The following is a 16,279-nucleotide window of genomic DNA, read 5'->3' on the forward strand; positions in this document are numbered from 1 at the left end:
TATGGCCAGTAATAACAGTAGTTTGCCCTCTACTCTAGTGGTTATAACTATGGCCAGTAATAACAGTAAGAATGGTAGTTTTCCCTCTAACTCTATGGTCAGTAGTCACTCACGTGTTTCCTGAACAGCTCAGCGTGCGGGGCCAGGGCTGAGGGGTCGGCGTCGCTCACAAACTGCATGACCTCATCGATGGACCAGGTAGAGGGGTTCCTGCCCAACCCCGCCCCCCTGGGGGTCTGTCTGTCAGGGCCCGTGGGCTCGGGGCCCGTGGTGGAGCTGGCGGCTGGAGAACAGAGCAGTAAGACACGGTGAACTAGTCTACAACTCATAGTTGCTGCAGAGATAAACAGCAGGGGGGAAAAAGGTCTTCCTTGTGGGAATCCGCAGATATTAGTTTTGGGTTTAGACTGTGACCCGTTCACATCCACCATTTGATTATGGCCCATAAGATAGTCTGAGCCATTTAATGTCGGAGTTGTTTAAATTCAGGGCTCGGAATTTGATCATTAAGATGGTACGATCTACTGTTGCCACTACGTTACTTCAAAGAGATTGCAATGATCAAATATTCCAGGGATGTGTGTCTTCAAACAAAAGTTATCCCCATGGCAATAGCAGGTTATTGGATACAGCAACACACCATAAGGACAGAGGCTCTGACAGGGCCTACCTTCCACTCCTCTGTTGGTGTGTGTACAGGGGAGGTCCGCAGGGTTGGAGGCAAGGCGGTGCAGTGGCGTGTTGTGGGCGCGTTCGGGGCCATGGCATGGGTAATAGGGGCTGCTGGCCTGGGAGTGGGTGTGGTAGTCAGAGGGGCTGCGCAGCATCATGGAGTTAGAGTCCATGAAGCACTGCTCCTTCAGAAGGCTGTTCTCCTCATGGGGCAGAGTATCTGCTAGAGACATCGTCCTCTGTCTTATTAGGCCCTTACTCTAACCTCTATCTGTCCAATCCCAAGATACAGTGCATCCCCTTGACTTTTTACACATTTTGCCATGCAAAAGCCTTATTCTAAAATAATATTTTTATTCCCTCAGCAATCTACACACAATACCCCATCATGACAAAGTAAAAACAGGCAGTTTTTTTTTGCAAACATATGTCATTATGTGGTATTGGGTGGAGATTGATGAGGAAAAAAACTATTTAATGCATTTTAGAATTGGTCACTGATCATCAAAAGGTCTTACGAGGTTGGAGAAACAAGCTACATATGATTTGTGTTGATGTACTGGATGTGTGTAATGTGAGCCAGTAGACGGTGGTGCTAGGTGCTGATTGTCTGATGTTACCTTCTGAAAGGTGTGCCTCGGTGCACAGTAGTTTAGGGGAAAGGGGGGCTGCGTAGGGGGATGCGTCTCTAGATAGACGTTTCATCCCCTGGCTCAGTGATGGGGCCTCCAACGCCTCCTCCTTCACTGGAACACAGACAAACGCATAGGGAAGAGATGGTGCTACAGCTACAGACACACTGCCGGTACAGACACACTGCCGGTACAGACGCACTGCCGGTACAGACGCACTGCCGGTACAGACGCACTGCCGGTACAGACGCACTGCCGGTACAGACGCACTGCCGGTACAGATGCACTGCCGGTACAGACGCACTGCCGGTACAGACGCACTGCCGGTACAGACACACTGCCGGTACAGAGTAATCTAACCTAACAATTCCACAATTACTACCTTATACACACAAGTGTAAAGGGATAAAGAATAAGTACATAACAATATATGAATGAGTGACGGTACAGAACGGCATAGGCAAGATGCAGGAGATGGTACCGAGTACAGTATATACATATGAGATGAGTAATGTAGGGTAGTAGACACAACTAGTACAGACACAGGGTAGAGATGTTGTGAAACACAGCTACACATATATACAGTGCCCTGTCCAAGACAACATTTATCATTGAATGTCCATGTACTTCCTTGAGAACAATGTCAGGGTCCTGCAAGACACTATGCAAGCGATGGCCAAATTCTAATAGGCACTTTGTTACCTGTCCTGGTCCTGTCTAGGTTTAGTTACAGTGTTACCAAAGTTACCTGCCTTGGCGGTGCTGTGGGGGCAGTTACCTGCCTTGGCGGTGCTGTGGGGGCAGTTACCTGTCTTGGCGGTGCTGTGGGGGCAGTTACCTGCCTTGGCGGTGCTGTGGGGGCAGTTACCTGCCTTGGCGGTGCTGTGGGGGCAGTTACCTGCCTTGCCGGTGCTGTGGGGGCAGTTACCTGCCTTGGCGGTGCTGTGGGGGCAGTTACCTGCCTTGGCGGTGCTGTGGGGGCAGTTACCTGCCTTGGCGGTGCTGTGGGGGCAGTTACCTGCCTTGGCGGTGCTGTAGGTATAGTTACCATATTTACTGTAGGTGTATATGTTGCTGAAGGGCTGGGAGCTGAAGAGGAAATTACTCTGCAGCGTGCGACACAGCGTCTCCAGGAAGCGGAGCACAAAGGAGGCGCTTGAGGCTGAGGGCAGCTTCACCAGACGAACTCCACCATCCATCCTCACTAGGGGCAGGGGGCAGAGGTCAACATGTGGTCAAACACAGAGGTCAACACAGAGTCATTATCAGTTGACTGGCGATATGACAGGTCTGTGGCGTGTCAGTGCAGGTCCGTGGCGTGTCAGTGCAGGTCCGTGGCGTGTCAGTGCAGGTCTGTGGCGTGTCAGTGCAGGTCCGTGGCGTGTCAGTGCAGGTCCGTGGCGTGTCAGTGCAGGTCCGTGGCGTGTCAGTGCAGGTCCGTGGCGTGTCAGTGCAGGTCCGTGGCGTGTCAGTGCAGGTCCGTGGCGTGTCAGTGCAGGTCCGTGGCGTGTCAGTGCAGGTCTGTGGCGTGTCAGTGCAGGTCTGTGGCGTGTCAGTGCAGGTCCGTGGCGTGTCAGTGCAGGTCCGTGGCGTGTCAGTGCAGGTCTGTGGCAGTAGCCATCTCCTCACCACTGACAACCTCTCCTCCCCCAGCGTGTGCCTGTAGAGTTCTGAGCAGCACCTTTGGTTGGTAACAACAGTCTAGACAAGTCTGAACTGCCTGTTGCAGCACCACGTTAACAGGACCTGGCCCAAAGTGGTCCGGAAGACGCTGCATCTGCTTCCTGTCCAGGTGAGGCCCACAGGTCCCATGCTTGTTCACATACACACACACTGATAACACACACACACACACACACACACACACACACACACACACACACACACACACACACACACACACACACACACACACACACACACACACACACACACACACACACACACACACACACACACAAAGAGAAACTATTAAAATGGAGGCACACACTGATATAACACACAAAGAGAAACTATTAAAATGGAGGCACACACTGATATAACACACAAAGAGAAACTATTAAAATGGAGGCACACACTGATATAACACACAAAGAGAAACATCAGGGCTTGACATTTTACTTGATCAAATTACACCACTGCCCCATTTAGGCTCCTGGAAGATGGCTGGCCACTAGTGCTGAGCGAGGTTTTCCCCACCGGTTATTAAGCAACTGACCAAAGACGGTTCAATTACTTGAATTACATTTAATTGAGTCCAACGCGCCTTTCTCAACAGACAAATCAAATAATTCACAAGAGAAAACAAGTCTGACGCTGGGCTGAAAGGAGATTTCATTAAACAAAAACGCACAATGCGTTTCAATGGGTTTATTTCAGACCTAAGCTTGTCACCTGACTTCCCGCCTACGACACACACACAGACCGCATGAGAGAGGAAGGTAACACAAAGATGACAAGGACAGAGACATTTTATGTTGTCTTATTATAAGCTCAACAATGAGCACATGACTATAGGCTACCTGTAAATGTTCCAAAATGCAATTAGCGGAAAAAAAACACTTTTCAAAAATGCACCACACGCAAAAGTGGTTTGTCCAGCACAGGATGATATGGGTAAATGTCAAGCCCTGAACACACAAAGATAAATCATTTAAATGGTGGTACACTAATAAACGCACACACAAAGATAAATCATTTAAATCAGGGTTCAAACATATTTTGAAAGATGACTATTCCATTACTTTTAACCAAATTTCCACGATTTCTCTATGTACATATACAAAAGAAAGTGTAATATGGTATCAACACAGCGGCTGCTCCCTGATTCCCTGTACCATCACCTGTTATTGAGCAACGCACTTAACCCCCCCTAAAGTAGAATACCTGATAGACAACCCTCAGCCTGGAGAAATACCGGGCGGTCAACCCTCAGCCTGGAGAAATACCGGGCGGTCAACCCTCAGCCTGGAGAAATACCGGGCGGTCAACCCTCAGCCTGGAGAAATACCGGGCGGTCAACCCTCAGCCTGGAGAAATACCGGGCGGTCAACCCTCAGCCTGGAGAAATACCGGGCGGTCAACCCTCAGCCTGGAGAAATACCGGGCGGTCAACTCTCAGCCTGGAGAAATACCGGGCGGTCAACCCTCAGCCTGGAGAAATACCGGGCGGTCAACCCTCAGCCTGGAGAAATACCGGGCGGTCAACCCTCAGCCTGGAGAAATACCGGGCGGTCAACCATCAGCCTGGAGAAATACCGGGTGTGCAGGCTTTTGATCTAGCCCTCCTCAAACACATTAAAGCCAGTCAGGTTGAGCTGCCTGGTATGGCAGACAGAGGTTACAGAAGTTAAAGCGTACGACCCAGTACAACACTGGGGGCAACCTTCCTGACATCCAGGACCTATATACTAAGCGGTGTCAGAGGATGGCACACAAAAAATGTCAACGACTCTAGCCACCCTAGTCATAGATGGTACTGAGGTCCAAAAGGCTCCTTAAAAGCTTCTACCCCCCCCTGTTTTTACACTGCTGTTATTAAACCCTGCTGTTTATTATCTATACATAGTCACCTTACAAATATAAGTCGACTAACTACCGCTGACAATAATATTATTATTAGTTTTGAAACCGTTATTTAACTTTGCAAGTATGTTAAGAACAAATTATTATTTGCAATGACAGCCTACCCTAGGCCAAACCCGGACGACGCTGGGCCAATTGTGCGCCACCCTATGGGACATTGACTCGGTACCCCCCTGTCTACAGCCTCCACATTGACTCAGTACCCCCCGTCTACAGCCTCCACATTGACTCGGTACCCCCCGTCTACAGCCTCCACATTGACTCGGTACCCCCGTCTACAGCCTCCACATTGACTCGGTACCCCCCGTCTACAGCCTCCACATTGACTCGGTACCCCCACGTCTACAGCCTCCACATTGACTCGGTACCCCCCCGTCTACAGCCTCCACATTGACTCGGTACCCCCCGTCTACAGCCTCCACATTGACTCGGTACCCCCCGTCTACAGCCTCCACATTGACTCAGTACCCCCGTCTACAGCCTCCACATTGACTCGGTACCCCCCGTCTACAGCCTCCACATTGACTCGGTACCCCCCCGTCTACAGCCTCCACATTGACTCGGTACCCCCCGTCTACAGCCTCCACATTGACTCGGTACCCCCCGTCTACAGCCTCCACATTGACTCGGTACCCCCCGTCTACAGCCTCCACATTGACTCGGTACCCCCAGTCTACAGCCTCCACATTGACTCGGTACCCCCCGTCTACAGCCTCCACATTGACTCGGTACCCCCCGTCTACAGCCTCCACATTGACTCGGTACCCCCGTCTACAGCCTCCACATTGACTCGGTACCCCCGTCTACAGCCTCCACATTGACTCGGTACCCCCCGTCTACAGCCTCCACATTGACTCGGTACCCCCGTCTAGAGCCTCCACATTGACTCGGTACCCCCGTCTACAGCCTCCACATTGACTCGGTACCCCCCCGTCTACAGCCTCCACATTGACTCGGTAACCCCCATCTACAGCCTTCTTATTGTTATGTACATTTATTGTGTTAATTTTTTATTAATTTGTTTTACTTTAGTTTATTTAGTAAATATTTTCATAACCAACAATAATGCAGTTCAAGAAATAAAGTTAAGGGCTTGTAAGTTAGCATTTCACGGTAAGGTTTTCACCTGTTATATTCGGCACATGTGACAAATAAAATTTGATTTGAAGAATGGTCCACCACCCAAAGGACAACCAGCCAACATTAGGAAGCATTGGAGTCAACATGGGCCAGCAATCATGAGGAATGCTTTCGACACCTTGTAGAATCCATCCCCCCAAAGCTGTTCTGAGGGCAAAAGGAGGAGGGGGGGTGCAACTCAATATTAGGAAGGTGCCCTTTATGTTTTGTACACTCAATGTATATCTTAGCTACCTTAGAAGTGTTTACCTTGCAGGTTGACTAGCATCTATTGAGTTGCTTTGTCCCATACATTGGAAGGCCAAATCAACAGGTTGAAGCCACAGACTCAAAAAGAAAGGAATGATATTACTTTTTTTTTTGATTGACATGATTCGATTCACCGTGATTGAACCAAACACAAACTAATACAATGGTAAAGTGAATCATTCATTGGGTCAAAAATAATTGTTGAAATTAATCAAATTAATCATTCAAAAAAGAAAATCATCTTTTTATGGCCTTATTCACGAGTCATTGGATTTTTTTAGGGACGTGACGAAAACATGAAAATATGCTAATAATAACAAAACAGTTAACTAGAGGTACAATACATGTTTTGGCTACCTCTGTCTCCGGCGCCGACAGTGATGGCCGCCTCGCTTCACGTTCCTAGGAAACTATGCAGTTTTTTGTTTTTTTACGTGTTATTTCTTACATTAGTACCCCAGGTCATCTTAGGTTTCATTACATACAGTCGAGAAGAACTACTGAATATAAGATCAGCGTCAACTCACCATCAGTACGACCAAGAATATGTTTTCCGCGACGCGGATCCTGTGTTCTGCCTTGCAAACAGGACAACGGAATGGATCGCATGCAGCGACCAAAGAAAACGACTCCGAAAAAGAGGGAAACGTAGCGGTCTTCTGGTCAGACTCCGAACAAGGGCACATCGCGCACCACTCCCCAGCATTCTTCTTGCCAATGTCCAGTCTCTTGACAACAAGGTTGACGAAATCCGAGCAAGGGTGGCATTCCAGAGGGACATCAGAGACTGCAACGTTCTCTGCTTCACGGAAACATGGCTTACTGGGAAGACGCTATCCGATGCGGTGCAGCCAACGGGTTTCTCCACGCATCGCGCCGACAGAAACAAACATCTTTCTGGTAAGAAGAGTGGCGGGGGCGTATGCCTCATGACTAACGAGACATGGTGTGATGAAGGAAACATATAGGAACTCAAATCCTTCTGTTCACCTGATTTAGAATTCCTCACAATCAAATGTAGACCGCATTATCTTCCAAGAGAATTCTCTTCAATTATAATCACAGCCGTATATATCCCCCCCCAAGCAGACACATCGATGGCTCTGAACGAACTTTATTTAACTCTTTGCAAACTGGAAACCATTTATCCGGAGGCTGCATTCATTGTAGCAGGGGATTTTAACAAAGCTAATCTGAAAACAAGACTCCCTAAATTTTATCAGCATATCGATTGCGCAACCAGGGGTGGTATAACCTTGGATCATTGTTACTCTAACTTCCGCGACGCATATAAGGCCCTGCCCCGCCCCCCTTTCGGAAAAGCTGACCACGACTCCATTTTGTTGATCCCTGCCTACAGGCAGAAACTAAAACAAGAGGCTCCCACGCTGAGGTCTGTCCAACGCTGGTCAGACCAAGCTGACTCCACACTCCTAGACTGCTTCCATCACGTGGACTGGGACATGTTTCGTATTGCGTCAGATAAAAATATTGACGAATACGCTGATTCTGTGTGCGAGTTCATTACAACGTGCGTCGAAGATGTCGTTCCCATAGCAACGATAAAAACATTCCCTAACCAGAAACCGTGGATTGATGGCAACATTCGCGTGAAACTGAAAGCACGAATCACTGCTTTTAATCAGGGCAAGGTGTCTGGCAACATGACCGAATACAAACAGTGCAGCTATTCCCTCCGCAAGGCTATTAAACAAGCTAAGCGTCAGTACAGAGACAAAGTGGAATCTCTATTCAACGGCTCAGACACAAGAGGCATGTGGCAGGGTCTACAGTCAATCACGGACTACAAGAAGAAACCCAGCCCAGTCACGGACCAGGATGTCTTGCTCCCAGGCAGACTAAATAACTTTTTTGCCCACTTTGAGGACAACACAGTGCCACTGACACGGCCTGCAACGAAAACATGCGGTCTCTCCTTCACTGCAGCCGAGGTGAGTAAGACATTTAAACGTGTTAACCCTCACAAGGCTGCAGGCCCAGACGGCATCCCCAGCCGCGCCCTCAGAGCATGCGCAGACCAGCTGCAAGGTGTGTTTACGGACATATTCAATCAATCCCTATACCAGTCTGCTGTTCCCACATGCTTCAAGAGGGCCACCATTGTTCCTGTTCCCAAGAAAGCTAAGGTAACTGAGCTAAACGACTACCGCCCCGTAGCACTCACTTCCGTCATCATGAAGTGCTTTGAGAGACTAGTCAAGGACCATATCACCTCCACCCTACCTGACACCCTAGACCCACTCCAATTTGCTTACCGCCCAAATAGGTCCACAGACGATGCAATCTCAACCACACTGCACACTGCCCTAACCCACCTGGACAAGAGGAATACCTATGTGAGAATGCTGTTCATCGACTACAGCTCGGCATTCAACACCATAGTACCCTCCAAGCTCGTCATCAAGCGAGACTCTGGGTCTCGACCCCGCCCTGTGCAACTGGGTACTGGACTTCCTGACGGGCCGCCCCCAGGTGGTGAGGGTAAGCAACAACATCTCCTCCCCGCTGATCCTCAACACGGGGGCCCCACAAGGGTGCATTCTGAGCCCTCTCCTGTACTCCCTGTTCACCCACGACTGCGTGGCCACGCACGCCTCCAACTCAATCATCAAGTTTGCGGACGACACAACAGTGGTAGGCTTGATTACCAACAACGATGAGACGGCCTACAGGGAGGAGGTGAGGGCCCTCGGAGTGTGGTGTCAGGAAAATAACCTCACACTCAACGTCAACAAAACTAAGGAGATGATTGTGGACTTCAGGAAACAACAGAGGGAACACCCCCCTATAGTTTTAAGTTCCTCGGCATACACATCACAGACGAACTGAATTGGTCCACTCACACTGACAGCGTCGTGAAGAAGGCGCAGTAGCGCCTCTTCAACCTCAGGAGGCTGAAGAAATTCGGCTTGTCACCAAAAGCACTCACAAACTTCTACAGATGCACAATCGAGAGCATCCTGGCGGGCTGTATCACCGCCTGGTACGGCAACTGCTCCACCCTCAACCGTAAGGCTCTCCAGAGGGTAGTGAGGTCTGCACAACGCATCACCGGGGGCAAACTACCTGCCCTCCAGGACACCTACACCACCCGCTGTTACAGGAAGGCCATAAAGATCATCAAGGACATCAACCACCCGAACCACTGCCTGTTCACCCCGCTATCATCCAGAAGGCGAGGTCAGTACAGGCGCATCAAAGCTGGGACCGAGAGACTGAAAAACAGCTTCTATCTCAAGGCCATCAGACTGTTAAACAGCCACCACTAACATTGAGTGGCTGCTGCCAACACACTGTCATTGACACTGACCCAACTCCAGCCACTTTAATAATGGGAAATGATGTAAATATATCACTAGCCACTTTAAACAATGCTACCTTATATAATGTTACTTACCTTACATTATTCATCTCATATGCATATGTATATACTGTACTCTACATCATCGACTGCATCCTTATGTAATACATGTATCACTAGCCACTTTAACTATGCCACTTTGTTTACTTTGTCTACATACTCATCTCATATGTATATACTGTACTCGATACCATCTACTGTATGCTGCTCTGTACCATCACTCATTCATATATCCTTATGTACATATTCTTTATCCCCTTACACTGTGTATAAGACAGTAGTTTTGGAATTGTTAGTTAGATTACTTGTTGGTTATCACTGCATTGTTGGAACTAGAAGCACAAGCATTTCGCTACACTCGCATTAACATCTGCTAACCATGTGTTTGTGACAAATAAAATTTGATTTACTAGTTACCCTATAACATACGATAGAGAACAGACTAAGCCTAACCCTAACCCTAACCCTCAGCCTACCCCTAACCCCTAACCCTCAGCCTACCCCTAACCCTCAGCCTACCTCTAACCCCAGCTTACCCCTAACCCTCAGCCTACCCCCAATCCCTACCCCTAACCATCAGCCTAACCCCAACCCCTAACCCCCCTAACCCTCGGCCTAACTCTAACCCCTAACTCTCAGCCTACCCCTAACCCCCACCCCTACCGCTCAGCCTACCCCTAACACTACCCCTAACCCTACCCCTCAGCCCTAACCTGGTGGGCTGCAGCTGGTTAGAGAGGTGGGCTGCAGCAGGTTAGAGAGGTGGGCTGCAGCAGGTTAGAGAGGTAAGCTGCAGCTGGTTAGAGAGGAGGGCTGCAGCTGGTTAGAGGGGCGGGCTGCAGCTGGTTAGAGGGGCGGGCTGCAGCTGGTTAGAGGGGCGGGCTGCAGCAGGTTAGAGGGGCGGGCTGCAGCAGGTTAGAGGGGCGGGCTGCAGCTGGTTAGAGGGGCGGGCTGCAGCTGGTTAGAGGGGCGGGCTGCAGCTGGTTAGAGGGGCGGGCTGCAGCTGGTTAGAGGGGCGGGCTGCAGCTGGTTAGAGGGGCGGGCTGCAGCTGGTTAGAGGGGCGGGCTGCAGCTGGTTAGAGGGGCGGGCTGCAGCTGGTTAGAGGGGCGGGCTGCAGCAGGTTAGAGGGGCGGGCTGCAGCAGGTTAGAGGGGTGGGCTGCAGCAGGTTAGAGAGGTGGGCTGCAGCTGGTTAGAGAGGTGGGCTGCAGCTGGTTAGAGAGGTGGGCTGCAGCTGGTTAGAGAGGTGGGCTGCAGCAGGTTAGAGAGGTGGGCTGCAGCTGGTTAGAGAGGTGGGCTGCAGCTGGTTAGAGGGGCGGGCTGCAGCAGGTTAGAGAGGTGGGCTGCAGCAGGTTAGAGAGGTGGGCTGCAGCTGGTTAGAGAGGTGGGCTGCAGCTGGTTAGAGAGGTGGGCTGCAGCAGGTTAGAGAGTTGGGCTGCAGCTGGTTAGAGAGGTGGGCTGCAGCAGGTTAGAGAGGTGGGCTGCAGCTGGTTAGAGAGGTGGGCTGTCGTCAAGTTTACCTGTAGAGACCACAGAGTTGAAGCAGTCCTGTTGACCCCCTGACAGCTTGGCATCCGCAGCACCTGAAGACACTACGTTCTGGAGCACCTTGGGCTTCCTCTTGCTGCCAGGTTTAGGACCTCTCTTCTTGTGAGGCCTGGGAGCCAGCAGTGAGTTAGAGGTTGGAGCCGTGCCGTTCTGAGCTGCAGCTGCCTCCGCTACAGCCTTCAGCAGGGCGATGGTCTCACTCTTGGGGCGCCGCCCCCGCACCCCCTTCCTGACAGGCAGCGGGGGCAGGGGGCTGGGAAGCCGGAAGGGCGCAGGCATGGATCTACGGCTAGGCTTGGAGGGGATGTGGGCTGCTGTTAGGACATGCAGGTTCTTTGGCAGGTTGACTAGAAAAACAACAGAGAGATTATAAGATTTCAGTGCAACAGACATGGAGGGTTATGCTGGGATACAGCCTCTACACTGGCTGAGAGAGTTATGCTGGGATACAGCCTCTACACTGGCTGAGTAAGGAGAGTTACGCTGGGATACAGCCTCTACACTGCCTCTACACTGGCTGAGAAAGGAGAGTTACGCTGGGATACAGCCTCTACACTGGCTGAGAAAGGAGAGTTACGCTGGGATACAGCCTCTACACTGGCTGAGAGAGTTATGCTGGGATACAGCCTCTACACTGGCTGAGAAAGGAGAGTTACGCTGGGATACAGCCTCTACACTGGCTAAGAAAGGAGAGTTACGCTGGGATACAGCCTCTACATTGGCTGAGAGAGGAGAGTTACGCTGGGATACAGCCTCTACACTGGCTGAGAGGGTTACGCTGGGATACAGCCTCTACATTGGCTGAGAGAGGAGAGTTACGCTGGGATACAGCCTCTACACTGGCTGAGAGGGTTACGCTGGGATACATCCTCTACACTGGCTGAGAAAGGAGAGTTAGGCTGGGATACAGCCTCTACACTGGCTGAGAAAGGAGAGTTACGCTGGGATACATCCTCTACTCTGGCTGAGAGGGTTACGCTGGGATACAGCCTCTACATTGGCTGAGAGAGGAGAGTTACGCTGGGATACAGCCTCTACACTGGCTGAGAGGGTTACGCTGGGATACAGCCTCTACACTGGCTGAGAAAGGAGAGTTACGCTGGGATACAGCCTCTACACTGGCTGAGAAAGGAGAGTTACGCTGGGATACAGCCTCTACTCTGGCTGAGAGGGTTACGCTGGGATACAGCCTCTACATTGGCTGAGAAAGGAGAGTTACGCTGGGATACAGCCTCTACACTGGCTGAGAAAGGAGGGTTACGCTGGGATACAGCCTCTACATTGGCTGAGAGAGTTACGCTGGGATACAGCTTCTACATTGGCTGAGAGAGTTACGCTGGGATACAGCCTTTACACTGGCTGAGAGAGTTACGCTGGGATACAGCCTCTACACTGGCTGAGAAAGGAGTTACGCTGGGATACAGCCTCTACACTGCCTCTACACTGGCTGAGAAAGGAGAGTTACGCTGGGATACAGCCTCTACACTGGCTAAGAGGGTTACGCTGGGATACAGCCTCTACACTGGCTGAGAGAGTTACGCTGGGATACAGCCTCTACATTGGCTGAGAGAGGAGAGTTACGCTGGGATACAGCCTCTACATTAGCTGAGAAAGGAGAGTTACGCTGGGATACAGCCTCTACATTAGCTGAGAAAGGAGAGTTACGCTGGGATACAGCCTCTACATTGGCTGAGAGAGTTACGCTGGGATACAGCCTCTACATTGGCTGAGAGAGTTACGCTGGGATACAGCCTCTACACTGGCTGAGAAAGGAGTTACGCTGGGATACAGCCTCTACACTGGCTGAGAGAGTTACGCTGGGATACAGCCTCTACACTGGCTGAGAGAGTTACGCTGGGATACAGCCTCTACACTGGCTGAGAGAGTTACGCTGGGATACAGCCTCTACACTGGCTGAGAAAGGAGTTACGCTGGGATACAGCCTCTACACTGGCTGAGAAAGGAGAGTTACGCTGGGATACAGCCTCTACACTGGCTGAGAAAGGAGTTACGCTGGGATACATCCTCTACATTGGCTGAGAGTGTTACGCTGGGATACAGCCTCTACACTGGCTGAGAAAGGAGAGTTACGCTGGGATACAGCCTCTACATTGGCTGAGAAAGGAGAGTTACGCTGGGATACAGCCTCTACACTGCCTCTACACTGGCTGAGAAAGGAGAGTTACGCTGGGATACAGCCTCTACACTGGCTGAGAAAGGAGAGTTACGCTGGGATACAGCCTCTACACTGGCTGAGAAAGGAGAGTTATGCTGGGATACAGCCTCTACACTGGCTGAGAAAGGAGAGTTACGCTGGGATACAGCCTCTACACTGGCTGAGAAAGGAGAGTTATGCTGGGATACAGCCTCTACACTGGCTGAGAAAGGAGTTACGCTGGGATACAGCCTCTACACTGGCTGAGAAAGGAGAGTTACGCTGGGATACAGCCTCTACACTGGCTAAGAGAGTTACGCTGGGATACAGCCTCTACACTGGCTGAGAAAGGAGAGTTATGCTGGGATACAGCCTCTACACTGGCTGAGAAAGGAGAGTTACGCTGGGATACAGCTTCTACACTGGCTGAGAGAGTTACGCTGGGATACAGCCTCTACACTGGCTGAGAAAGGAGAGTTATGCTGGGATACAGCCTCTACACTGGCTGAGAAAGGAGTTACGCTGGGATACAGCCTCTACACTGCCTCTACACTGGCTGAGAAAGGAGAGTTATGCTGGGATACAGCCTCTACACTGGCTGAGAAAGGAGTTACGCTGGGATACAGCCTCTACACAGCCTCTACACTAATAATGAAGTGTAGACTATGAACCAGACCTGTATCAAGTGGATTACCTACTACACTTTGGAAATAAGTAGATTTAATAACTCTTCCATGCTTCATCCTATGTAATGTCTTTGTACTTGTACATTGTTTTAAACTGTTCAAGATTTTTGTTCCATCAAAATCAATCTATAAATCCATCCATCAACCAACCAATCAATCAAATGAACAGGATGAAGACAGGACTCCACTCACCACTGTTGCCAGGGTTCTGCAGGCTGTGTTTGGTAACGGAGCACCATCCAACAGGGAAGAGATCTCTAGAGTGGTGTTGACACCAGTAGTCAAACGCCCCCCTCCACCCATCAAACATCACAAACACTTCTTCTCCCTTCACCTCTCCGATGGTGGCAGGGCAGATGAGGTAGGGGTTCTTCTTATCTACTGCTTCCAGCTTCATCCCTGGCTTAAAGTTATTCTGGGACAGTGGTGGAGGCTCCTACACAGACACACAAAGAGAGACAAACACAGAGAGAGAGAAATACAATGACACACACATAGAGAGAGAGAGAGAGAGAGAGAGAGAGAGAGAGAGAGAGAGAGAGAGAGAGAGAGAGAGAGAGAGAGAGAGAGAGAGAGAGAGAGAGAGAGAGCGCAGTGCAACTACTGCACAACAGCAGAACCTGAGACGGAGCTGCATTTCCTGACAAAATGTAAAAATTAACCAGACCAATCAACCTGGACATGTACTCTACTGTATGCTTATTATACAAAGTAAGTTTTAGCAATATGTACATTGTTACGTCAAAGAAAGAGACAGAAAGAGAGAGAAAAAGAGAACGAGAAAGGGAGAAAGAAAGAGAAGGAAGGAAAGAGAAAGAGGGAAAGAGAAAGAGGGAAAGAGAAAGAGAGAAAGAGGGAAAGAGAAAGAAAGAGGGAAAGAGAAAGAGGGAAAGAGAAAGAGTGAAAGAGAAAGAGAGAAAGTGAAAGTGAGAAAGAGAGAGAGAAAGAACGAGAGAAAGAGAAAGAAAGAAAGAAAGAAAGAGAAAGAAAGAAAGAGGGAAAGAGAAAGAGGGAAAGAGAAAGAGGGAAAGAGAAGAGGGAATGAGAAAGAGAGAGAGAAAGAGTGAAAGAGAAAGAAAGAGAGAGAAAGAGTGAAAGAGAAAGAAAGAGAGAGAAAGAGGGAAAGAGAAAGAAAGAGAAAGAAAGAGCGAAAGCGCAAGAGAGAGAGAAAGAGTGAAAGAGAGAGAGAGAAAGAGGGAAAGAGAAAGAAAGAGAGAAAGAGAGAAAGAGAGAGAAAGAGGGAAAGAGAAAGAATGAAAGAGAAAGAGGGAAAGAGAAAGAGAAAGAGGGAAAGAAAGAGAGAAAGAAAGAGAGAAAGAGAGAGAAAGAGGGAAAGAGAAAGAGGGAAAGAGAAGAGAAAGAGAGAGAAAGAGGGAAAGAGAGAAAGAAAGAGAGAGAGAAAGGGAGAAAGAAAGAGAGAGAAAGAAAGAAAGAGGGAAAGAGAAAGAGGGAAAGAGAAAAAGAGAAAGAGGGAAAGAGAGAAAGAGGGAAAGAGAGAGAGGGAAAGAGAGAGAAAGAGAAAGAAAGAGGGAAAGAGAAAGAGGGAAAAAGAAAGAGGGAAAGAGAGAAAGAGGGAAAGAGAGAGAGAGAGAAAGAGAAAGAAGGAAAGAGAAAGAAGGAAAGAGAACGAGGGAAAAAGAAAGAGAAAAAGAGAAGAGGGAATGAGAAAGAGAGAGAAAGAGAAAGAGAGAAAGAGAGAGAAAGAGGGAAAGAGAAAGAGGGAAAGAGAAAGAGTAAGAAAGAGAGAGAAAGAGGGATAGGGAAAGAAAGAGAGAGAAAGAGGGAAAGAAAGAGAAAGAGGGAAAGAGAGAGAGGGAAAGAGAGAGAGGGAAAGAGAAAGAGAAAGAGAGAAAGAGGGAAAGAGAAAGAGGGAAAGAGAAAGAGAAAGAGGGAAAGAGGAAGAGGGAAAGAGAGGGAAAAAGGGAAATAGAAAGAAAGAAAGAGAAAGAGGGAAAGAGAAAGAGAGAGAGAAAGAGAGATAGAAAGAGAGAGAAAGAGAAGAGAGAAAGAGAGAGAGAGAGAGAAAGAAAGAGAGAAAAAGAGAAAGAGAAAGAGGGAAAGAAAGAGAAAGAGGGAAAGAGAAAGAGGGAAAGAGAAAGCGAGAAAGAGAGAGAGAAAGAAAGAGAGAAAGAGAGAGAGGGAAAGAAAGAGAGAGAAAGAGAGTGAAAGAGAAAGAGAAAGAAAGAAAGAGAGAAAGAAAGAGAGAAAGAAAGAGAGAAAGAGGGAAAGAG

General features: G+C 49.3%; 1 protein-coding gene across 6 annotated transcripts in view; it reads right to left on the reverse strand.

Annotated features, from left to right (window-relative positions):
• The window catches only part of LOC123996504 (sex comb on midleg-like protein 2), a 53,612-nt gene that overhangs the window by 3,545 nt on the left and 33,788 nt on the right, over positions 1-16,279 (reverse strand). For 3 of the 6 annotated variants that reach the window (XM_046299881.1, XM_046299885.1, XM_046299884.1), the window contains 7 exons: positions 14,241-14,484; positions 11,180-11,554; positions 2,934-3,137; positions 2,113-2,508; positions 1,293-1,418; positions 671-895; positions 114-283 (listed from right to left, as the gene is read on the reverse strand). In XM_046299881.1, the coding sequence (XP_046155837.1) occupies positions 114-283; positions 671-895; positions 1,293-1,418; positions 2,113-2,508; positions 2,934-3,137; positions 11,180-11,554; positions 14,241-14,484 (1,740 nt within the window). The remainder of the gene's footprint in view (positions 1-113; positions 284-670; positions 896-1,292; positions 1,419-2,112; positions 2,509-2,933; positions 3,138-11,179; positions 11,555-14,240; positions 14,485-16,279) is intronic. The other 3 variants (XM_046299883.1, XM_046299886.1, XM_046299887.1) reach the window with 3 other exon arrangements.

The sequence above is a fragment of the Oncorhynchus gorbuscha genome, linkage group LG15 (genome assembly GCF_021184085.1).
Source record: "Oncorhynchus gorbuscha isolate QuinsamMale2020 ecotype Even-year linkage group LG15, OgorEven_v1.0, whole genome shotgun sequence".
NCBI classification, from domain to species: domain Eukaryota; kingdom Metazoa; phylum Chordata; class Actinopteri; order Salmoniformes; family Salmonidae; genus Oncorhynchus; species Oncorhynchus gorbuscha.